Source organism: Vitis riparia, chromosome 13, assembly GCF_004353265.1.
Source record: "Vitis riparia cultivar Riparia Gloire de Montpellier isolate 1030 chromosome 13, EGFV_Vit.rip_1.0, whole genome shotgun sequence".
NCBI lineage: Eukaryota > Viridiplantae > Streptophyta > Magnoliopsida > Vitales > Vitaceae > Vitis > Vitis riparia.
In genome coordinates, this window is record NC_048443.1 from 7,128,997 (window position 1) to 7,155,355 (window position 26,359).

General features: G+C 31.9%; 3 protein-coding genes and 1 pseudogene across 3 annotated transcripts; 1 reads left to right on the top strand and 3 right to left on the bottom strand.

Annotated features, from left to right (window-relative positions):
• Positions 1-485: 485 nt before the first annotated feature.
• Positions 486-1,578, bottom strand: LOC117927784 (annexin D4-like). The gene is made up of 2 exons (XM_034847465.1): positions 1,502-1,578; positions 486-716 (listed from the first exon to the last, which is right to left on the bottom strand). The coding sequence occupies exons 1-2, from the start codon at positions 1,535-1,537 to the stop codon at positions 501-503; spliced, it is 252 nt and encodes an 83-aa protein (XP_034703356.1). The 5' UTR covers positions 1,538-1,578; the 3' UTR covers positions 486-500.
• A 6,727-nt stretch (positions 1,579-8,305) lies between these two features.
• On the bottom strand, positions 8,306-8,898 carry LOC117928251 (annotated as a pseudogene).
• A 5,689-nt stretch (positions 8,899-14,587) lies between these two features.
• On the top strand, positions 14,588-18,718 carry LOC117928252. The gene is made up of 6 exons (XM_034848165.1): positions 14,588-14,606; positions 14,672-14,833; positions 14,939-15,270; positions 17,526-17,529; positions 17,966-18,136; positions 18,237-18,718. Exons 1-6 carry the CDS (start codon positions 14,588-14,590, stop codon positions 18,716-18,718), a joined length of 1,170 nt encoding a protein of 389 aa, XP_034704056.1.
• Positions 18,719-21,764: 3,046 nt separating this feature from the next.
• Positions 21,765-26,146, bottom strand: LOC117928022 (annexin D4-like). Its single transcript, XM_034847766.1, has 6 exons — positions 26,078-26,146; positions 24,717-24,886; positions 23,647-23,862; positions 22,777-23,001; positions 22,128-22,199; positions 21,765-22,035 (listed from the first exon to the last, which is right to left on the bottom strand). The coding sequence occupies exons 2-6, from the start codon at positions 24,861-24,863 to the stop codon at positions 21,826-21,828; spliced, it is 870 nt and encodes a 289-aa protein (XP_034703657.1). The 5' UTR covers positions 24,864-24,886; positions 26,078-26,146; the 3' UTR covers positions 21,765-21,825.
• Between the last annotated feature and the right edge of the window lie 213 nt (positions 26,147-26,359).

Below are 26,359 nucleotides of genomic sequence, written 5' to 3' on the forward strand. Positions count from 1 at the left end.
AAGAGGTAGATGCAATTTCCTCCCATAAAGATAATCTTCAATCTATATCCTCCAATACGCAAAGTTTGTGCCATCAAACTTTTCTATTCCAGATGCCTTTCCTGCTTCCTCTGTCATTGCTCCCACTCAAACCTAACCCTAGGCTCTGATACCAGTTGTAGGGAATTAAACCGAATTCCCAACCCGTGAGAAACAAAAATTAGAGAAAACACACACCAAAGAAAAATAATCACACTCACAAGACAGTATTTCAGCAATTTGCCTACGTCCACGGAATTGCAGGGATATCACTATTATCAGGGAAGAATACAGAGTACAACATAGCGGCTACAATATTCTCTCTATATATATAACACGGCAACCCCACCACACTAAAAAACCCTAATTACAAAGGGTGGTTCCACAATGGGCTAAACGGGCCCAACAGGCCTCAATAAATCTCCCATTAAAAAGCCATGCAATATTATTCGGGTCGGGTCGTCAAATCGGATCAAACAAAACTAGGCTCCACAAAGCCCAACACAAGCAACGACTTCCTCGATGGATTCACTGTAGAGGGACTGGTATGCTCTCCTAGCTCCCAAGAGCTCGTCTGATGATCTAGTGCATGCAAGTTCAATGAGTAGGCCATATGCTTGACTGCCTCTTTTCAAAGCCTTCCTTGCCATGCGAGCATCTCTTTCCCAAGGATGCATGGTCCATTGCATCACAGCATCCTGACCACAAAAATGTTAAAAAAACTAATCATATTATTGCAAAAGCCAATCTTAAGTCATCTTTAGTCTCCCTGTCTTTTGTACTTCCATTGTAATTTTTGTTTTCTTATAAGAATTAATTTTTTTATGATAAATAATATATAAATATCTTTAATTTTATGTTAACATAAATATCTAATTTTGTATTTGATATATAGATGCCTTAAAACGCTTAAATTCCTCTTTTAGAAATATAAGAAGAATTTCTTCATATTTCTCAAACAGGAAGCGTTCATCCTTCAAAAAGATGAAAGAAGTTTCATTCCTAAAAGTTGATAAGTGTTCTGGATGCCATTTTACTAAGATCTCCAGCATTGATTTCTCGTCAACTCCAAATAATCCTGGAAATGTAAATCAAGATTATTTCAACCTTCCAATAAATATCAATAATGAAAGAACAAACAAACAAACTGAAAAATGTTTGAATGTGGGAATTATGTAACATTTGCTCTCCAGATCTGATATTGTATCTAAATTCAAAATTGTTATATTAATTTGTAGACTGTATTCATTAATCAATGGGGAGAAAAAACTATAGTGTAAATTGCAAAAAAAAAAAAAAAAAAAAAAAAAAAAAAAAAAGTTTCATATGGGACATGAGATCATATGTAATCATCCTTACTGTCACAAATTTTCACTAGAATTATTAAGAAAATAATAGATGAATGAGTAGAAAGTATATTGTAAAAGAAGACAGTTGTTTGTGATTTAGAAATAAACAAAGTTAAGAGAGAAGGAGAAATTACCAGAGTGAGAAACAGAGAAAGAGTTTGTGAGAGCATCTGACGAAGACATAATTGTTTTCCCTTCTTTGTTTGTTTGTTTGTTCCTTCTTTTGATGGAGGCAACAAGAATGGTGTCCTTCTTTACCTCCATCATGGCATTAATTTTATAAGTAAGCTAAAGGGGTATATAGGGTAAGCAAGACCATGAGACTAAAAGATGGAATGACTTGTGGGAGGGGGGAAATGTCTTAATTGTATGTCGTCATCATAGTGTACTTGCATTCATTTATGGGATTCTTAAGTTATTTTTGAAGTTTTATCCACTTTTAAGACTTGAATCTTTTCAATTTGGTTTTGAGCTAGACTTGAGGGTGGTTTTAGCTTATGAAAAATGTTAAAAGTATCAAGGCTCCTTTGAAGTGAATTTGACAAGGAGGCTTTTGGTCTATAGTATTTTTTATAATAGTACTTCTAGCTACTATACCTATTTTTCTAGAGAATTATTTGGTGCTTATGTAAATTAAAAAGCGGTAATTTTTATAGTATTTTTAGTAATGTCGATTTTTTAGAAGAAGCATTTACCAATAGTACTAATTTAAGAATCATTTCAAGTGATTCTTCAAAAAATTTAGAATAGACAATAAAGGATTTTTATTTCCCAACAACAATGGAAATACTATACATTGCTAATTTAGATTATGAAATAGCAAGAGAAATTTTGACACTCATAAATGTTGACTTCTCTAAATGCATTCATGAAAGTTACAGTTTAGAATAGACAATATTTATATATAGAATTCTCAAATTAGAAGGATAATTTTTTTTATAATTATTAAAAAATAGAAAATATATGCATAAGATAACAATGAGATATATACTCTAACAAAGAATCTTGTAAAGAGGTTTCAAATTTTAGACTTTTAACATGTTCAATGAAATCTATATTTATGCCAAACTTGCTCTTGGAGAAGGGCACATTATCTAGCTAGGTTAATTAGCAGTGATAAGAGGTTCCAAAGTTTAGAATTCTTCTCATATTATGGAAACCATATTTTATTTTATTTTATAATTTCTTCGAGAAACATTTCCATCAAAAGGTGCAAGAAAGTATTTGACAGAAGTGTCTTTGCACCACTTTTTTTTAAAAAAAAATAAAGATTCGAGAAAAATGCAAGTGTACTGTTTACATGTAATCATTTTTTTGACATAAAAAAGTAGAACAACCTTCAAAATTAAGTAATTTCATTATCAAAACATTAATGAAACTATTGTAGATTCCATTTAAGGGACTAGAGGTTTAGAGTATTTTTGGAACATTGAAATAGAAATTAAGAATGAAAATCCATTTTATTTTCTATTTACTACTGTATTTGGATTACTGTATAAATAAGAGTATAGGAATAAAATACTTGTTCTCACCGAAACTAAAATCCATTCTAGCCAGGATTTTAATTCCCTTTATTCTACATAGTATTTTAATTTTTCTTTATCCCCATTCTTATTCCCATTCCTATGTAACTAACTTACTCTTACTTTTCTTAAATAGTAAGAGAAGGTTGATTTTTTTTAAAAATATTCTCATTTCAAAGTCAATAGGCTAACTACTCTTTGTTTCTTGGCTAGGAGGAAAGAAATCTTTTGAGTTACATATTATGTATCCTTAGCCATTTTTCTTCCTTGTGAAGCAACTATATAACTTTGACAAAGACTTCGATTCAATGGTGAAGAAAAGATATGTGCTTTTATGTTCATGAAAAAGGATACCCACTTGTGCCTCTCTCTGTCTCTCTCTCTACTAAAATGATAAAGTAGATCTAATACAATTACAATGGATGACGTTAAGGATTCACATAAGAATGACGTATTGGCATAATGATCAAAGAATAAAATAAAGTTACTAATATGTAAATATGAAAAAGAAGCAACAAATTATGAGAGTCATCTACACTCCAACTTTAACTGTATATTTTGGCTTAGATAAGATATGTGGGTCCTTAAATGATCTTTCAAGTTAAATGAAATATCGCTTTCAACATTAGAAAAAAAAAAAAACAAAAAGACGAAAAAATCAGAATTTTTATGCTTATTATTTATATTTCTTAGTTAATATAACATATTGTTTAGGCAAATATTTTTAGTAAATACATGATAAAATATAATCAAATTAGCTAGAATATTAAATTGATCTTTTGATAATTTGATTTTTAGGTAGGTAAATGTTTCGGTGGTTAAATTATTATTATTATTATTATTATTATTATTATTTTATAAAGATTAGGCAAAAAATTTTCTTATTATGGGTCATGTCACACCCAAAAATTCGAGAACATGACTTAATCTATACTACCATGATTCCACACTTCAAATTATGATTAAGAAGAAGAAATAATCACGTTCATGTGCATATACCACTAGATGTAAAATAGACAATTTTACATCTCATCACATTGAACATCAAATGGGAGAGCTTGAGAATAACATAGAATAGAGCTCAAGTAATAATTAACTTGTCACACCCCAAAGTTTAACCCATGGTACATCATGATAATATAAATAAGTACTTTGGATCTGATGCCCAAAGACATGTCTATGCCTCCTATCACACCCACATGGGATCTTCTTAAGTTGGCTTTCACCTGTTTTAGAATCCCAATGTCCTCTCTTTTAAGGCTTTCGTTCTCACCTTTGCCACCATTAATTAAAGAGCAGGAACCTACCTTTATTGGTACTAACAACCAATGGTTTCCAACATCTCCAAGGCAAAACCTTTATCAATTCCAAATATTCAAACCTTCATAACCAAAGAGATACCTACTTATTTGGTTCCTCAAGCAACCATCCCTGCTCAAGGTTCAAGTAGTAGCCCTACAACAAACCATGAGCTGACAAGTGTAGCTTTGCATTAATCCATTATAGTATGCTTGAGCTCAAATACAACGGTTACATGCATGAAATATGTTAAAACAATACATACTTAAGGGAAATCCATGAAACCAAATTTTGGAAAGGTAACCAACAGATGCTTAATCTTAAAAACAGAAACTACACTACCAATGGTGAAAATCACCAAAAATCAGTGACTAAAGTAGTTTCTTTTTCCCATGATTCAATTGATTTAGGTGTTGCAGGTAAGTAAATTCATGGAGAAGAAAATGCAATGGAGAAAGATGAGGAGTGTTGGTGAGCTAAATTATCTAGTTTAATTCAAGTTTAAAATTTTGTTTCCAAACATTACCAGATCCACTCTACATACTTCACTGAGACTATATTCGTCATTGAAGATTGAGTTCATCAATTTATGTATGCTGTATACAGTTGAGTATGACATGAAAGTGGTTAGTAAGCTTAATGGTAAATAAAAAGGCATAGGATGGTTTTATGGAAAAAAGTGGGCTAAAACAGTGCCAAGTTGTGAAAACATTTCATGGAGTGCTCAAGAACCCAAGGTGCTCAACTGCCCTTGATAAGTGCTTAAGCACTCAAGCCATTTTTTTTATAATAAATTTATGGTAAAAAAAAAAAAAAAAAAGATTCCTTTGTCATACCCAACTTGTTAGGATTTTGATATAGATATGCCTTCTAGAGTTTAAAAAAGCTTCATGTGCCCTAATATGATATATATATATATTGCATCCTTACCCAGTTTTCTTTTTTGTGAAGCAACCATATAACTTTGACAAAGACTTTGATTCAATGGCATGAAGAAAAGATATGTGCTCCTATGTTCATGGAAAATGACTCACTTGTGCCTCTCTCTCTCCTAAAGTTAATAAAGTAGATCTAATATGATTATAATGGATTACGTTGATTCACATAAGAATGACATATTGGTATAATGATAAAAAAATAAAAAAATAAAAAAATAAAGTTACAAATCTTTAATTATGAAAAAGAAGTAACAAATTGTGAGAATCATGTTACACCTAAAATTTAAGTACACATTTTGCTTTAGATTAGATAGATGTGTGGGTCCTTAAATGATCTTCCAGGTTAAATGAAATATCACTTTCAACAAAAAAATAAATAAAAATAAAAATAAATAAATAAAGAAAAGAAAAAAGAAAAAAAAAACTAAAGAAAGAAACACAATTTTTATGCTTATTATTAAATTTCTCAGTTAATATAACACATTGGTTGGGGAATTTTTAAGTAAATATATGACAAGATTGGCTGAAATATTAGATTGACCTTTTGATAGGAAAATTGACAAAATTGATTGCATAGCAAGTGGAAAAAAATTTCCCTAACCAATATGTTATATTAACTAAGAAATATAACATAGACATGGACATGGCATTCTATTAGCTCGAAATGGCATGTACATAATTATTGCCACCAAAAGGTGGTTGCCCTCTACTTTGGATATAGAGGACATGTGGAAAGCAAATTTTGTGCTTGGAGTTAAGATCATAAGGGATCACTCAAGAAGACTTGTATTTTCTATCCCTTCAATCACTTGAATTCTTTATCAAAATTTAGTAACAAAGTAAAGAAGGAATTTGATGTAATGCCAAACACATAAGGTTGAATGTTGTATCCTTGTCTATGAAATCTTCGTAAGTTCAACTTTTTTATGAAGTTACTATTCAAGTAAATTATGAAAATCATGCCCGTTCATTTTGTATTTTGAAAACTCATGTTTGGTTTAGTTCAAAAATTAAAATATCTTAAAGTGAAAAGGCTACCTTGATTGTGTAGTAAATTGTATTTTTAAACTAAGAGTCAAAGTCATCATTTGTAATAGTACGAATTACCCTTAAGTGGAATAGACCCCTGCATGGAATAGGATAGTATCTTATATTTGAAAGGTGGTTCTCGACAATTAAGGATCATAACTCCACATTAAGTACTATAATTAAAAAAAAAAGATGAAAAAAAACCTATGTTATGCCGCAGAAGCAACATTGTCGTTGTGCTTGAATGATCAATGAATTGTTATGTTATAAAAAATTGGTCAAAGTACAATTCAATCGAATGAGTTAGTATAATGTAATGGATCCGACAGGATTTAAACGAAGGACTTGAGCTAGTTAAATGAATCATTTTAGTTAAATAGCATGTTGGTCACTTAGGCAATAGTATTAGTTATTTGATTTTATAATTATCATATCCCTTTCACTCTTGAAATGCTCTAAGTTCAGGTTCACAATTAATCTAATTGTTTGGATAATTTAGTGAAGTGGTTATATGATTGAGATCAATTGTTTATGAATTGCCCATGATTTTTATGATTACCATAATTTCTTGAGTATTAGTGAGACGAAAGCTTGCAATTTGAGTATTGGTCATTCATGATTGTGTTATAATATGTTTCTTAATGGTGCATAGTGTTTTTGGACACTTTTTTAAGAACCCAATGGATAGCTCAAGCATTTGGATCACTAGAGCAGCTGCTTGAAAATTGAAGAGTGCTTATTTGTGAATTTTCTAGTTGTTTTCAAATATAATTCCATATTTTTTCATGCATCTTTTCATTTTTTCTACCAGATGTCCTTCCATCAAATTTATTGGAGAGTTTTTCCTTTTTTATTTTTTGTTTTAGGTGGTGTTTGTTTTTTGGTTGAATAGAAAATGTCAAAATATTTATTTTTTTCCATTTAACTAAAAGTAATATGTTAATATCAACCGGTAGATATTAACATGTTCACTTTGGCTTATACTGAACCTAATAAAAACAAATTCACTTATACGGGTTGATGTTAACATGTTCACTTTCTACATCTCCCTTATCAACCGTACCAAATCAGCTTGGGTTTTTGCCATGTCCTACAAATACAAATTCTATCCCTCTTCTCATCATATCTAGTTCTAAAGAGCAGCTGCCAAGTTTATTCACTGTGTCTTCATTAGGCTCTTATCGATACAACCCAGATGATTCTGGATATTATAGGGTCATATGGGGACCCCTCATGCTCTGGGAGTCTTTTGTTCCTTATCCAATCATAAGCTTCGTGCTAGATGCTAGCCAGTCTTGACTTCTAGCATGACCTATCAATGCTTGCAATTGGCTTCCATTGACGATAGCTATCGTCTCCTAGTCCAAGCCTATGAGCCACACGCAAGGACAGTTGGTTGACCTTGTTTTGATTGTTGGAGAGGTAGAGCACAAGATATCAAAGGGCCTATTGCATGTGGATCCTATCCCGTAGTGGCATTGAGCGCTAGCCCTCTCATTTTGATCAATTTTATTTACATGAAAGCGGTTATGTATTTATTAATTTGAAAAATTGATTCTCATTGTTTTGACTTGTAGCCCTCATTTATTTTATTTTATTTAAGGGCAAACAAATTAATAAGAAATAAAAACATATTGCGATCCTTCACGATGGCTAATGACTCCAACAAAAGTTAATAGTTAATAGACTATGAATTGAGGATGAATTAGGGTGTTAGGTGACCTAGTGAGGTGAGAAGATACGAGGGAACTTGCTAAGCCCAAAATTCAATAGGCTCTAATAAGTAAATGGAGACTACTTTAGAAATGAATTAATAGATTGATAAATTCATGCCAAAAAAATATTTTTTTTCCTCTTAAGTAAAAGAAAAAGAATATATAGTCAATTAAATAAAGATAATAAAAAATGATATATGGAAGAAAAAGAAAATGTCTTACTCTCACTCAAATTAAATTCATCTCGTACATATTGATCTTCATTTATTTCTTCCATCTGTCTCAACTTCAACCTATCATTTTCTTTACGTATGAAAAATAATTTAAACAAAAACCATTAGACCAAATGAAATTAACTAGATGATCGAAGGCAATCCTCTAAGAACAGATTAAACAAGAAGGAAAGCAACAGCAGCCGTGGTTGCCATCAGAAGCTAATACCCAGACACCGAGATCCCATAAGCAGAACCGGGTGCCGGTGCTGTGGTGGTGGAGGGGGAGGGGGCCGGTGCAGGAGACGCCCACTCTTCCAGCACAGTGATGGCAAGCTTCTGTCCGTAGTTGGCACAATGGTCGTTAACACCGCAAATATACCACTTCCTTCCAGGGGTGGCCAGTGTAATCACATCATTTCCAGTAGTAAGAGCTTCATTTGGTGGTGGTATAGTACAGTTCGTGAAGACGGTACCATTCACTTTGAAGACATTGTGCCGTCCCGCCGTGTATTTGAAGACTGCATGTATGAGAATTGATAACAGGACTTTTAGCAGCTTGAATCAAAGGAAACTACAAAAGGAAAATAAAGTGACAGTTTAAGGCTAAAGCTACATTACCTAGTTAATCGCCAACCCGAAATACTTTGTCCTTGGCCCAAGTTTCGTAGTCGAAATTAATGGTCCAACCTTGATCATCCCCAACTGTAAACTCAGTTGCCATGGCCACAGCGGGAAGAACAATTGCGAAGACTGCAAGGGCAATATTCAACTGTTTAGACGCCATTGCAGCTGATTAAAGTTGAGGAGTACTGTAATTCAATGGTTTCTTGGATTGTTGATGTTCATCCTAGGCTCTAAAGGGTCTATTTATAGTTAATGTTTAGATCAGAATATTGTTGAAAGCGTCTAAAACATGAAGAACGGGATGGGTCTGCAGGCCACAAAGCGTTGCCGCGGAAAAAGCTTTGGTTAGTACGCAATTATTCCATGAGTAATTAATATTATTGTATGACAATTGTAAACCCATAATTCTCTTAGCCGTTTTCTTCGGTCCCGACTTACACATTCAAGCATTGAATGGTCAATGTTTAGCTTTAAAAGCAGAAATGAAAGTTCCCTGGAAAAGTGAATCTTGGGGCCGGCTTTGTGGCTAGGTGGACATGCACAACGACAAAGTGCTGTTGTGCCAAGCCCAACTCAATTTTCATCACCTTAGCCTAAGTTGATGCATGGGTTTTGGTATTGGGCTTGTGGTAAACCTAAGGTCCAACCTATCAGCGTTGAGGAGCGTTTTTTTGTTCTTAGCTCAGTTTTTTTGTGCCCATTATCATGGGCTACAGCTGTGTCTTTGGCCTAATATATCAGTTCGATTAAAAGTAGATTACAGGGCAATAGTACAGAAGAGTTTCCACCAGTCCTCTTTCTAGGGTTTTAAACTTCATCATTCTCTTGCAATCTCCGTCTTATTCTTTCTTCATGCATTCTTGATCACGATATCTTAAATGAATAACTTTTAGACTTATTTCTCATTGATTAAATTAAGTTTATTTTCCTGTTTTGATTGATCATGAATATTCAGTCACATGATTGCAGTAAAATTTCACTAAATATATAATACTAGTACACAATTTTATAAAATTGACTGGTGTGGAATTTTTTTTATTATTATAAAAATTAGTTTAATTAAATTGTTTCATTTTTTTTTTCTTTTTGAACATTTATAAAATACAAATGTAATTTTTGCTTTTCACAAAAATAAATTATAAAAGTTTATAATTTGATACCATCCCTACCTAATATAAAATTGACGGTACATGGACTTAGCAAATAAGAGAAATAAATAAGTAGTGAGGTTTGAACTTATAACCTTTGATAAAATAATATACTTTGGTATCATATTAATTAATTTGTCAATCAAAGCTTTGTTAGGTACAAGGATTAAAATATAAAAAAATATAGAAATATTGATGGTTGAATTTGAAATTATCGGATGAGAATTTGAATAAAAAATATCAATAGAATAGAAGTAAATCAAAACTTATAGAAATATCGATAAAACTACAAGAAATGATAAAAACAACTAATAATCCACTAATGAAAGTTATTTTTTGAAGACTATATTACCAATATTGAACTTTGGATAATGATATATAATACTTGAAAACACATTTAATATTAAATACATTATTTATCTAGTTTATACATATTTAAAGACAAAAGAAATGATGACATATAACATTATTTTTGTTTAAAAATATTTATCACTTATTTATAAATTTATGCTTCATTTATATTTGATAATTATAATGAGATAGAAAAAGAATTATTAAAAGGATTTTTCAAATTTTATATTTTAAAAAATCAATTTATTCAAATTTAAAAACAAAATAATTAAAATTAGTTTATTTACTAAATTAAACTTATTAGAATTTAATTTTAATTTTAGTTACCTTATTGGTAGTTGAAACAACATTATATATAGAATTTTGGGTCAAGTTAGCCTTTGATCCAATAAATAAAATATTAGCTTAATTTGAGCTTCTTTTGAAACTATTGTTCAAATTAGTAATTTTGGTTTTGTTTTGTTTTTTTTTTTTTTTGTTTTTTGTTTTTTAATTTCTATGAAACTACAATTTGAAATTAAGGTTTCAATATAAATTTATAGACACAATTTTGATACTAAAACCATATTTTGAAACCTTATTTTCAAAATGTGATTTTAAATTTATACTGAAACCACATTTTCAAAATGCAGTTTCAATTTCTTTTTCTTTTTTTTTTTTCTAATAGAAGATAAAGGATGAAAGAGAAAGAGGTCATTTTGAACAAAAGTTTCAAATGAGGGCCAAAATGCATATTTGTTTGGCCAATGGGGTTGTTTTTAACCCTAACTCTTATATATATAGACATACACAAGTCGTGGGTACTTTTTTCGCCACTTCTAAACATTACTAATACAATCTCTCATTTACCTATATATATATAAAAAAATCTATACATGCTCAAGGATGAAAATATCAATAAATATAGATATATTGATACTTCAATCTTACAGATATATTGGAAAAACTTAAAAAAAAAACGATAAAATAAATAAGAATACACATGTTAAAGTTATTTTGTAAGTGTAATTGATATAGGTATGTATTATTATTATTTTTAATTAACTTATTTATTTATTATTGTTTTATTGATTTCTATTTGTGTATATCAATTGGGAATTGGTGCTACATAAAAATCATTTTTCAAAAACCTTCTTTTGATCAACTTATTCAATTTATTGAACACTTGAAAATAAAATTTGATTTGACCTATTTATGATGTTTTTTCAAAAAAAATTTAGTGATTGTATGATATTTTAGACATCTTGAATATGAATTTAGATTTGTTTGAATTAAAAAGCAATTCTAAAATAAAAGATATAAATGAGTCTTTTAGGGATTCTGTTTTCACCCGATTTTGGACATTCAAAATATTTTTGTAAAAATAAATTATTAGGTGACCTTGTAAATTTTATTTGATATTTTTACTTGATTATAGACTTCTTGAAATTGACTTTACACACATAAAATATTGAAAATAGTTTCCCTAATCAAAAGATATATTTTTTTTCCCTTGTTGCATTCACTGTACTACCCTAATTTTGAATAGAGGAGCTGTTTGATTGTTTTTAAAATTAATTTGTGTACCTTCTAATCACCTTGTATTTATTTTTCTTGTAAAGTAGACATTCTAAACATTTTGTGTGATTTTTTTTGTATGATTTTGTGGCACTTCTATGTCAGTTTAAAAAATTAGTTTATGCATACTATTGAATTTTATTCTGATTTGGACCTTTAGAGATGTTTCTGTAAAACTGGAATCAATTAAAGATTTACTAAATTTCTTGGCCTTTTGGTTGATAATCTAGACATATAGAAGAGGCCTCCAAAAATTTTTGTAATTAAAATCCACTTCTAGATATTTTTTTAGGATTTATTCTTTAAAGGTTCTTGTTGTGATTGCATGTTGGGATCTCTATGTAATGTTTAACTTACCTTTAACTTGGAGTTAATTGATATGTCTTTACTTGACCTTGGCTTTGGTATTGTAATATAGACATAATGAGAATGCCATATGATTCCTCCCATGTTGAAATGATGTCTCTAGATATTTGCTTAGGATTTTTCAAGTGAATGCAACTATTCTGCCCATTTATTACATGTTTTTGTCTTAGTTACTAACTTTGATACTTATGGCTACCTAAAGTATTAGTTTAAATTTAATAATGAGATTATATGTATGTCCTAGGTGACAGATGATATTCCTTTGGAATCTTGCCTTTTTTTAGCTATACAAATGTTATATATATTAGTGTTTTTTATCATAGTTATTTATTATCATGAATTGTTATAACCCTATTTCATCACGTGTAAGCACACTGTAAGTTATGCATACTATCCAGGTATGTCTCTCATGCCTTTTATCCCTATAATTATGCAAATATGCAAACTTTGAGTGTGCAAATTTAGATATATGTTGTTGGTTTGTATGTTCTGTTTGTTACTTGATTATTTGAATGAGATGAAATGCATGTTGTATGCTATATTTGTTAAACTAACTTCAATATTTTTATGAAAGCGCTTTGGGATGTAGCTTAGGTACGCCAATCCCTTCTTCCTACATGAGTGTTTCTTGTGGTATGATTGTTTGGTTATGAATATTATGTTGTTTACTCTTAAGCTTGATCACCTTTGCTTCCTTTGCAGTCTCAATCAATCAATTAATTGTCATATTTCCCTCAACCTAGCTAATAGAGATCTTTTTAAGGTTTAAAAGAGTGCTACCTTTTAAGGTATCTTCCTAATAGGTAACTTAATCCCTGGACCTAGATTCGGGTTTTTTAAAGACACATTTTTTCAAAAGTTTAAGGAGTCATTTTGTCATAGGCTTTTAGTTTCTTATTTTATTTTCCCTTAAATAAAATAATAAAAATAAGTGGCGACTCCAATTTTTTATAAAATACAATTTTTCACCCAACAAAAACGAGTCTTGTCGATTTAGTGGGGACGCATGTGAAAAATATGGGTCCACAGTATGGTTAAGGATGAAAATATCAGTAAATACAAATATATCGATATTTGGATTTTAAGGATACAAAATATGAATTTTGGAAGTGCACACTTAGAATTAGGATAAGAAATATTTGGTTTCATTCAATGAGAACAATTTATACATATTATATGGAAATAGTACTTTAGTACCAAGATGAATATCGTTGTAGTTTCATCACATTATTAGACAAAGGGATCCCATTTTGTTGAAAGGATTGATAGTATTGATTGTAAGTTTGAAAATGTCATACATAAATTTATGATATTAATAATAATATGTCAAACTTGAAAATATATTCAATATTAAAACTATAATCTATTTAATTCAAATGCATTTAAGATGTAAAATAAATTATGATACATGTATGATTTTTTTTAATATTTATATTATTTATATTTAATTATCATATAAATGATAAGAAAAAAGACTTACTAAGAAAATTATAATGATGGTTGGTAATCAATTAAATGAAATTTAAAATAAAATAATTATAATTAATTTGTTTATTAAAATATTCTTTTAATATTAAAATTATAATCTATTTAATATAGTAATGTTTGTCTATATACAACAAAGTGCAAAGTTGGCCCAACGGTTGCCAAGGGTTCAATTTGAACTTTTTAACTTGGGTTTGAGTTGGCCAAGTAAGACGGTAAGAGCAGCATGAAAATATATTTGGTAGAAATATTGGGAAATTTTTTAAAATATCGTTGATACATCAGCCGATGATAACCTCCCTTTCCTCCATGTGCATACTTGATGGTTAAAGTGCCCATGACTCCATTCCTACCTTTTTAAAACACCTCAATTCCTTGCTTAGTGCCCCACCTATAGAAAAGTTTGTAATAAAATCGTTGGTCAGTCTTTCCTTATCATATTCCATCATCAACCATGGAAACTCAGGTGGAGTCGTTGATTAAAAGTTTGACATTGCTTGCTTCTTGCTAAATGTTCTAAGACTCCCAATATAATCAACCCAGGTTAAGGTCATGTAAATTGAGTTTGGATTGGTACTTTTGTTGTTCCACTTTCTAGTTGTGTAAGAATGGCCTAGTGTCCAAGCCGGCCAGAATAACTTCTTCAAGGGACTTCCATTTGTGGTACTTTTGAAGTTAAATGTAATCATTATTTAATTTATACCTAAAACACACTAGTGATTGCTCAGGGAAATTATCATTCGATATTTGTGTATATATATGTAGGCCAAAGGAAACCGCCAAAACATACATGTTTTTATAATTGTCATACAACATTAGGCATGGCATAACTACGTACCAGAGAAAGTTCTCTCCGGCAACACCCTCTGGCCGGCGATCCAACCTGTTCCTTTTTTTTTTTTAGGCTTTCAATGAGATTCTGCAGGTCAAAACATTTTGCTATAAATAGACTTTTAATTTAGACCCCAAGATGGAAATCACCGGTTCAAGTAACCATTGAAGCTGATCATTAGAAGAAACTTGGTGACTACTCAACTTCAATAAGCTCCAATAGCTTCTAAGCGGTTTGTTGGAGCCATAGCAATCTCGGCATTTGTTCTTCCAGCTGTGGCCATGGCAACAGAGTTTACTGTTGGAGATGACCAAGGATGGACCATCAATTTCGACTATGAAGCCTGGGCCATGGACAAAGTATTTCAAGTTGGAGATGAACTAGGTAATGTAGCTCAAGCCTTGAGCTAAGCTAGGAATTCATGTTCCTTTTATCACTTCCTTTGATTCAAGCTGCTAAAAGTATTACGGTCGATTCTCATACATGCAGTCTTCAAATACACGGCGGGACGGCACAATGTCTTCAAAGTGAATGGTACGGCCTTCACGAACTGCACTATGCCACCAGGAAATGAAGCTCTTACCACTGGAAATGATGTAATTACACTGGCTACCCCTGGAAGGAAGTGGTACATTTGTGGTGTAAACGACCATTGCGCCAACTATGGACAGAAGCTTGCCATCACTGTATTGGAAGCGTCGGCATCTCCTGCACCAGCCCCCTCCATCCCCACAGCACCAGCATCCAGCTCTGCTCATGGGATCTCTGGGTCCGGGTATCATCTTCAGATGGCAGCCATGGTTTCTGTTGCATTCCTAGCTGTTTGACCTGTTTTTACTCCGGAAGAACCTTAGATCACCTAGTCTTAAGAAATTTATTCTGTTTTATGGTTTTTTTATTCAATTATTTTTTGTATGAGTGAAAGAAAATGGTATGTTGAACTAGTAATCTTTAGAGCAAAATTACCAACCTAAACTAACACATTAGTATTAATAATTAGAATAAATTACAAAAACCACTCATGTAATTCACTCTTACCTTAATTTTGTCTCTGAATTTTTTTTTTCCAGGTAATGTCAACCTTAAAATATGCTCAAATGTCAAATAAGTTTTTCTATTAATTTTTTTATAAAAAAAAAGGGGGCCAAGGTGTGCAATAATAATAAAAAGATTTAAAATAAATGCATGCAATAATAATAAAAAGATTTTAAAAAATAAAAGTAATAAATAATAAATAAATAAATCAAATCAAATAAAAAAAACAAGCACATGCTAGTCATACAAGTCAAGCAACCCTACTTAAAAGGTGACCTAAGCAAGACTAGGTAAACCTAAGTAGGCCAAGGTGTGCCAAAATGGGCCTAAGGGAGCCGCGGTAGGCCTAAGTGAGCCTAAGTGGGTTGAGTGTATCTAAATGGGCCTAAGTGAATCTAAGCGGGTCAAGATGGACCTAAGTAGGCTAGGTGAGCCTGACAAGTGCATAAGTGACCTAGGGTGATCTAAAAAGTGCCTAAGGTAATAAAAAAAGGTATCTAAATAAATCTAGGTGAAGTGTAATGTGCCTAATTCTATATTAAGGCTACCAAGGGTCACAATGGTTTAGATAAATCCTTCAACTAAAGTCTCCAAGGTGACTCAAAGAAGGCAGACTGTATGAGTAGCAATGGGCCACCAAGGAACTACTATAGAGTATTGGAAGTGAACTCAAAAACATGTGCTAAAGGGACAAAATAGAGGGTTTACACCTATTTATTTATTCTCGATCAATAACAAGTATGAAGCCAAATTTCAATTCCTGACTTCTAATTTCATATCAACCTAAACTTTTGAATTTTCATGGTTTATCATAGATTTGAACTTGATTAGCCAAAGGACATCTTTAAATCCACAAATTGGGTGGAAAATATGTTCTTCTTACCGTTCTCAAGCTATGATTTATTTATTTTTTAAAAATATTATTAAAATACGACCTTTTGCAAAATATTAAGACTTTTTCAATAAAAATTATCACTTGAAACCCATCTCTTAAATAAAATGAATTTACTGTAAATTACTAAGCATGTGACCATTGATCTTGTATTTTTGTTCTACATAAAAAATAAAAAATAATTTTTTTTTTATACAAAACTCATAACATGGATTTCATCAGGCATAATATTACTGTAGTTTTAGAAATGGTTTTTTTAAAATATATATATATATATATTATCAGAGAATGATATTTAAAAAAATAAAAACCACAGTACTTGTGCAGAATGATCTTTGAAGTTAAATGATTTACTGTGAAGCAAGCAAAGCAATGCACGACCAGAATTCTAAGTGCCTGCCTGTGTCTTGTCTATCACTTTTTTTGTTGAAGCATAAGCTAATAAATTTGCATGTAGACATTATAAATATATTGGTGTTTGACTCTTGTTCTTAATTTCCTGATGTAGGTAGAGATGCCTCTCATTTAGAGGAGGCATACATTGAAAGTACTTCACTGGTCTCAAATATGTATTGAAACTGCATTATCAAAATCCGATTTCCCTTTTTTTAAAAGAACAATAAAAAGTAGAGGATGAAAGAGAAAGAGAAAGAGATCATTTTGAACAAAAGTTTAAACAGAAAAGCTAAAATGCACATTAGTTTGGTGAAAAAGGTTGTTTATAACCCCAAAAAGGTTGAAAAATTGGTGATGAAATCATTGGACTTTCTTGCCTTGTCGTATTTGTATTGAAGGAATGTGACACCTGATGTTTCAAGGCATTACATTGAAACTTTAATCCTTGGTTAGATCATGATGTCCAGTACTATATACTAAGCTAGGGTACAAAGTTACAATGTCATATTTAGCATTTCACCACATAATGAAACTTCAAAATATTGTTCCACATGAATTTGATTCATAAAATTTTCCATTTAAAAAAAGCCGTAGATGCTCATTATCAACCATGGAAACTCAGGTGGAGTCGTTGATTAAAAGTTTGATATTGCTAGCTTGCTAAATGTTCTAAGAGACTCCCAATATAATCAGCCCAGGTTAAGGTCACGTAAATTGAGTTTGAATTGGGACTTTTGTTGTTTCACTTTCTAGTTGTGTAAGTATGGCCTAGTGTCCAAGCCGGCCAAAATAACTTCTTCAAGAGACTTCCATTTGTACTACTTTCAAAGTTAATCACTATTTAATTTATACCTAAAACACACTAGTGATTGCACAAAGAAATTATGATTCAATATTTGTGTATATATGTCTAGGCCAGAGGAAACCATCAAAAGAAATATTTTTTAAAATTGTCATACAACATTAGGCATGGCATAACTGCGTACCAACCAAAGGTTTCTCCGGCAACACCCTCTGGCCGGCTGACCCAGCCTGTTCATGTTGTTTTTAAGGTTTTCAATGAAATTCTGCAGGTCAAAACATTTAGCTATAAATAGACCCTTAATTTAGACCCCAAGATGAAAATCACCTGTTCAAGTAACCATTGAAGTTGAACATTAGAAGAAACTTGGTGACTACTCAACTTCAATAAGCTCCAATGGCTTCCAAGCGGTTTGTTGGCGCCATGGCAATCTTGGCATTTGTTCTTCCTGTTGTGGCCATGGCAACCGAATTTACAGTTGGAGATGACCAAGGATGGACCATTGATTTCGACTATGAAGCCTGGGCCAAGGACAAAGTATTTCATGTTGGAGATAAACTAGGTAATGTAGCTTAAGCCTTAAGCTATGATTTCGTGTTCCCTTTATCACTTCCTTTTATTCCAGCTGCTAAAAGTATTATGGTCAATTCTCATACATGCAGTCTTCAAATACACGGCGGGACGGCACAATGTCTTCAAAGTGAATGGTACGGCCTTCACGAACTGCACTATACCACCAGCAAATGAGGCTCTTACCACTGGAAATGATGTGATTACACTGGCCACCCCTGGAAGGAAGTGGTATATTTGTGGTGTGAACGACCATTGTGCCAACTATGGACAGAAGCTTGCCATCACAGTGCTGGAAGCGTGGGTGTCTCCTGCATCAGCCCCCTCCACCCCCGCAGCATCAGCTCCCTCCACCCCCGCAGCGCCAGCCCCCTCCACCCCCGCAGCATCAGCTCCCTCCACCCCCGCAGCGCCAGCCCCCTCCACCCCCGCAGCACCAGCCCCCTCCACCCCCGCAGCACCAGCCCCCTCCACCCCCGCAGCACCAGCACCCAGTTATGCTTATGGGATCTCAGTGTCTGGGTATCAGCTGCTGATGGCAGCCATGGTTGCTGTTGCTTTCCTAGTTATTTGATCTGCTTTTTCTCCGGGATTACCTTTGATCATCTAGTTTTCAAGAGATTTCTTTGTTTCATTGTTCTTTTATTCAATTATTTTTTCGACTGAAAAATGCGATGTGAGATGAAGTTTGAGTGGAAATGAAACATCCAATTTTTTTTTGTTTCTATCATTCTAATTTAATTCTTTGATTTTTCTTTTCATTCTTTTTATCTAATTGTTTAATATCCCTCTTAAATTAGAAAAACATGTGGAGATAAAAAATATAAAATAAATAAAAAATAAAAAAGCGCTCTCAATATTCCTAAAACAGAGCTCTAAACAACACCTCAAAGAAATGGGGGAACTTTGCATCATTTCTAAGTTGGGCCCAGGTTCTATCTCCTTGAACTTCTTGAACAAGGTTCCTTAAGTTTGGCAAAGGAGTCACTTTTCACACTATCTTTCTAATAATTTATAAGGCATACTTATTTTTTTGCAATTTTTTTCCTTCATATTTACTGCAAGCATCAGAATTGGACATGTGTCTGCACTTCTTTACCGAACTTTCGAAAATAATGAAGCTTAACATGGACTGAGTTCGAATCAGTACATACTTTCCTTGGTTTTACATGCAAGAAGGTATGACATGGTAGTGGCAATTAAATTTTTTTGCTAATTCTTGGTTTTACATTACCAAGTTGTAATTGAAATGATGAGCATTTCATTCTTATTTTACCATCTGGTTTGTATGGAAGAGATTGATGCTCATCATTTAGAGAGAAAGGATTTGGTGAAAATGACAACACTTACTTAAGTTTGTTATTGATTTTGATACATGTAACTATTATTTATTGATTTTGATATATATAGCTATTACAAGAAGGATTAGTTAGTTACTTATAGTCTAAGCTAGCATAACAAACTCTTAACAAACTTCCTAATAGGTATAAGCTTAATTTAATTGTATCACTAATATGCCCCTCACAAGCTAAACGATGGTACGTACTAAGTGAAAGCATGTTACACCGAAAAAGAAAACGAGAAATAGACAAAGGCTTAGAAAAGACATTAGTTGTTTGCTCTTTATATGGAATATAACAAACACCCACTTCATTATTGAGCACATTCTCAAGCACGAATTGAATATCAATCTCGATATGTTTAGTTTTGGCATGAAAAATAGGATTTGAAGTAATGCAATAACACCAATGTTATCACACCACCACATGAGGGTTTTTCAAGAGAAAGACCCAACTCATGAAATAGAGATTGAATCCAAATCAATTTTGTAGTGGTAGAAGATGAAGCACAATATAGGAACAAAGACTTTTTTTATTGAAGAATTGACTGACACACTTTGACAACTAGATTGAGAAACACTAGGCTCTTGTAGCAGAGAAAGCAAGCCCTTGAACTTAGAAGATGACTTGGACTTTGAAGATTGTGGTTGTACGTGTGAGATCAAGTTGATAGAGACCATTCCTAAGAGCTTGTTCCACCATAATTTTCTTTGAAGCTTTGTCCTTGCTTGGACAATAGTCATGACATAATTCAATTAAAACATTATTATATTTTGTAAATTGAGAAATACTGAAAAGATTTTTGGTTATGTGTGGAACATGTAAGATGTTATTAAGGAGAAGAGGTTTAGAAGAATTTTCGTAAGGTAAAAAGGAATTTCCAAAATGAGAAATAGCAAGTTTAGAACCATTACTAGCCATAAGCTTCTCATTGCCCATGTAATCTACGTTGATAGTCAAATTATTCATATCGACAATGATGTGGTTTGTTGTGCTACTAGAGACATACCACTCGTGATCTACAAAGTTAGAGGTGAAAGCAACATTTGCCTGATAACTAGTCAAATCAACACTTGAAAAGCTCATATCAAACCTTTTGTAGCATTTAGCAACCACATGACCAATCTTGCCACAGAGTTGACAAATTGGCTTGTTGCCATGACTAGACCAACCATTGTCAAGGTCATCATGACCACAAAAATGAAAGTTACCACCATGGTTGGCATTACTTAATACAACAAGAAAGGATTTGCGATAAGCAACATTAATAGAGGGAGAATTTTGCAAATCAATTGGCAAAAAGACCAATTGATGTTATTCATCATTTCATGAGTCTATATGACAAGTTGAACCTCTAGAAGAGTGAAAACATCATTTCTTGAAGTAAGATTAACAATTATTGACTCATATTTAGGATAAAATCCAATAAGAATATAAAGAATAAGATCTTTATCAATAATGACCTGACCAATAGAGTTAAGATTGTTAGTCAAACCTCACATCTTAAGAATTTACTTCTCTACGCTAAGAGCTCATTTCTTCAATGTCTATAGCATCATACAAAGCTACATCACTTTGGCCTTCGATTGAGACCAAAAAAGTTATTCACTTGTGGACCAAACTTCAATAGTAATAGCACAATGATTGACATGATTGAGCATTGATTCGCTCATCAGTAAAAGAATCTAGCTTAGAAGAAACTGATCATGTCTCATTCAAATTCGGAAATCAAGATTTTAAACCCTAGTTGGTGGAGAACTATGACTGTTACAAGGAACTTTGACAAATTGAGGCAGAATTAGAACAAATCCAAACAAAAAGCCTTCAAATCCTTAAGCTTGTATAGTTGAAAGCACTTGAGCTCACCATTAGTATCACTTATTGTGATCCAACCAAAGAGAAAAAACATTGAAATTTGGAACAAAAGAGGCAAGAGGCAAATTAGGAGCACCAAAGGAAGTAGAAGAGGTCAAAGACATGTTTCAAGAGAAAAATTTAGAGAAAAAAATGGAAGAATTTAGAAAGAGAAAGAAGAGAGAGAGAGAGAGAAGAATTCTCAAATGCAAACTTGCTCTGATACCAACTTAGAGAGAGAAAGGATTTGGTGAGAATGACGACACTCACTTAAGTCTATTATTGATTATGATATATATATATATATATAGCTATTTCAAGAGGGTTTAGTTAATTACTTACAATCTGAGTTGGCATAACAAACTTCCTAACAAATACAAGCTTAATTTAATTTTATCACTAATATCATCAAATGTGTTTGTACATATTTGCAAGAATGGAAAAGATTATTAAAATATTGACTAAAGAAATGCAAGTTGTATTCTTATTAAGCCACTCTTCTAATCAAGCTCACCAAGAAATCCTTATAGTTTCCAATAGCTACATCTTCAATCTTCTGGTTTAAAGGAATTTTATATTGCTTATCAAATTCTTCTATGATTTCCTTCATATCAACATTACTCCGTGTCACTATTACTCGAGTTAAGGCTTCTTTGGTATTCTTGTCTACATCATCTTTGAATGCATCATTTAAGACCTAAAAGAATTGAAACAATCAATCCAATACATGATTCTATAAACAAATATAAGATCATTTCTAAGATATTGTTCGTGATGAATTAATCTTACCTTACTGAAATATGCTTGGGGATTGCATAGGCATTGAAGTGTCTCCTTCAAACTCATTAGAGTGTCAAGATCCTAAGCAGATTAATGAGAATCATACTAAATTGGTAATTTAAGATGATAAGAAAAGTAAATCAAAGAAACCCTTCATGTGATTTTTCATTGTTTTTCCTACTTAATTTGTTCACTTTTTTATAAAAAGAAAAAAGAAATAAAATATGAAAAATATTAAATTGTTTTCCTTTGCTACATTTCATTTTTATTTTTATTTTTATAATTTGATTGGTATGTTATACTCCTTCCCCAAACATTTAGACTTAGTAACTAGAGCTCTCTTGGTAAAAAATCTAGGCTCATACTCACCGTGGTTTTTAAAATAGATGACATAATTAAGATAAGTCTACTATATAAAAAAACACCTAATACTTCTCTTCTAACTAATGTGGAATATCATATTACAATTTCAATTTTATTATTATATATCTACTAAGGGGTTTACTTATCATTGTTATTCCTTCAAACAACTAAGGTACCTTCCTTTTTTTTCTTTATTTAAAATTTATTTTAATTACAACTGTTGTTGAATTAAAGTTTAAAGAAGAAAAATTAAGGTATATTACACATTTATTATAATATCATTCTCGTTCCTTACCTCATCTATATTTTTGCCATAAATCTCCTTATAGTACTTGACCACTACCTTGAGATGGAGCTTGCTCCTTGTTGTTAGAATCCTCACTATCCCATCATCTTCAATTGGGTTCTTCTTATCAACATTCTTAACCGCGATTGCAAGTGTCGTGGCCTCTAATCTAGCAGTCCCCTCATTAACTCGCGACCCTTCATATCTATGCAAACTCACAAGGGCTACTAGGAGCTATCAATGTAGGAAAACAAATTTTCGTTATACCATAATTTACATTAATTATGGAAGTATTTAACCTTTATTAAATACCTTTAAAATCAAATATGTCAAACAAGGCCTTAATCTATCATAAAAAAGTTAGATTTGTGTTCTTTTGCCCTTGTACTAATTCAAATTGGGTCAAACATATGATGAGGCTTGAGAGGGAAGAACTTTGGTGTTAGCCAACTATATTGTCATGCGTTTGAGGCTTAATTTTTAGGTTATCAACAAAAGAGCTAAGCATATTATGGCACAATGATTGGGCCACATTGCTTGGGCTAGCCCAATCTTGAAACATATGAGCTGACCTGGTTTGAGGTCAAAGTGGGCTCTAGTCATCATATAAAAAGCAATCCCACAAACAATAATAAATGTTTTTAATTTTATAAAAATATTATAATATATTTTTAATCATATAAATAAAACTATTAAGAGGAGTATTTGAAAATTTTAATATTTTACAAGAAGTAATAAAACTATCATGAAATGGATTCTCAAAAAGATTATAAAGTATAAGGATTATGTGATAAAATTATTATTTTTCCATATAAAAACTGTGCTCACGCTTTGAATATCATTCATTTGATGCGATAACCTGACTGAAGTGGCACTAACCTTGCGTTCAATGCCTTCAAGTCGGGAAGCAACATCCTCGATCGATTGGTCAAAGAGGGATTGATAAGCTATCCTAGCTCCGAGCAGCTCTTCTGATGATCTTGTGCATGCAATCTCAATGAGCAAGCCATATGCTTGAGGACCCTTAGTAATAGCCTCATGCACCAAACGGGCATCCCTTTCCCAAGGATGCATGATCCATTGCACCACAATATCCTGACCATAAAAAAATTCAAAAGAGTCATAAGATTGCAAAAAATTCAACCATTCATAACTAATGTATCATCACATCCTAATATATGTGCCTTGGCAAAATATAATACAATGCTCTTAGGGAAATACTAAGATACTAAATTAATGCCTCTGAAACCTTGAATTTCAGTTTCTAGAAATATACGATGAAATTTGGATCATTGAATAAAGGTACAAATATAAAGAAAGAATTATGGTATAAAAACAAATTAAATTAAGGTATAAATAAACAAAATTAAGGTATAAACAAATGAGACCAAGGTATGATGGGATAGAATCAATATACAGAGTAATGAGACCCCTAAATGTGGTACAAATGAATGAGCTTGGAATACAAAACAATGGGACTTAAATTACATATGCGACACATTTGGTGGTGCCTTTTGAATAGATTCCACAAAAAGTATATTTGGTTATCATACTAAAATGTGTCATCGTGCCAATTAAAAGCACTTAAAAAAAATAAGCCAATCCAAAAAATAAGTCAATTTGATTGATCCAGGAGTATAGATTGGGCATGAAACTATGATATGAAAGGGTAAGTGTTAACAAACATTAACAAGCCTATGAAAAGAAAATTTTATTTCATTTTATCTTTCATTATTTGAAGTAATGGTACTATATCATATATATATTAGAATTTTCTCATACTATATATTGCAATTTTTTATACAGAAAAGTATTTATAGGCTATATCTAGTACCAAAATACATTAAAACTAGGTTAAAAAGAGAACATTTTTCAACCATTTTTCATGTGATATCCATAATTATAACTTTCAGCTAACATTTCTATTACAAGAGGAAGAACATGAGTACCTTAAACAGCAGAAATTCTTTCGTTAAGCATGCAATATGGTGATCATCCCACCTCTCAAAAAGACGTTCATCCTCCAAGAAGAATTTAGTTCTCTTTCTAAAGGATTCCAAGTGCTCTGAATGCCACTTTCCTAGGATCGATGCCATTGAATCCTCATCAACTCCAAATCCTAAAAAATGCAAATTAAGGTTGCTTCAAATAGATGGACTACATATAATTCCTGGTGAACCTGTATAAAATAAAGCAAATAGAAAATAACAAAAGCCTAAAAAAATTGAATTTCACAATTTAAGATTATTATACCATAATTTAGAGTGCAATTGGTTGTGATTTTAAGAAATGTTTTTAATATTTCTAATATTTGAAAATTTCTATTTTTCGAGTATTAAAAAGAACTAGGGAGGATTTGGAGGGATCTGAATAAATGTAATTTGAATTCCTCTATAAAGATCAAAATTTGGATGAACCTAATTTTATTAGCTGAAAAATTCTTCTACATTAGTCCTTCTCTTCTCAGTATTTTGTGATGATAAAAAATGGTAATGAAAGAAAAGTTCCTTTAGCTCCACTGTTCTCGACGAATAATGAGAATGAATTTACTTCCTTTTATTACCTGAAGGATTTTGTCCTTATTGAGCAAATGACCTAATTTTGGAATCACGAGAAACAAATGTGGGAAATGGTGGAGTAAAATTCCACTATCTAGTGTCTTGATGTTGAGATTTATAGCCAATTAGTTCAGGAACAAAAAAGACTGAGGAGGTTGACACTAGAATGGAGAAGAAAACTAAGAACGTTAATTCATCTTGTTATCTCATGGTATAACTATCAAAAGTGGGAGAAGAATTATTGTTGTGCTTAGAAAGGCTACACAAATTACTGGAAGGTTTGAAAATCTACAAATAGCTTGAGGGTTTTCCAAGACAATGTAATTTAAATTCCCAAGCATCGAAAGAAAGACAAGTTAGAAATTTTTCAGCTAATAAAATTAGGTTCATCCAAATTTTGATCTTTCTGAGGAATTCAAATTACATTTATTCAGATCCCTCCAAATCCTCTCCTAGTTCTTTTTAAATATAAACATTAAATTTATTAATCAATTGAATTCTTTCCTTCAAGAATTTCAATTATGCCATAATTGAAAATATTTTCTAAAATCACTATAAGACGCATTCTTAAAATTCATTTGGTTGTAATTTTAAGTGTTTATAACATTTCTAATGTTTGAAATTTTTTATTATTCAAATAGTAAAACGACGAAAAACATTTCCTAAAATCATTATTAAATACACCTTTAGTGTCCAACTAAAATAAACAAAATTAAATGAAAAAAATGATAAGAAAAATATAAGGGGCAAACCTGAGAAAGCCTTGGTGAGAGCTTCAAAGTCATTCGGAGGATCAATTTTGGTTGTTTTTCTTTTCCCGATTCATGCAATAAGATGAAAGGCTTCTCATTCATACATGAATATGAGATGATGATTTAGTAAGCGATCCATCCAAGGGGATGGATGCAGTAGAATAAAATGTACACAAAAAATGGAATGACTTGAGGGAAGAGGAAAGGCATCTGTCCTCAAAGGACTGCACGTCAATATCCTGGAGTTCTTTCACTGATTATGAGAATCCGACTATACTGTTT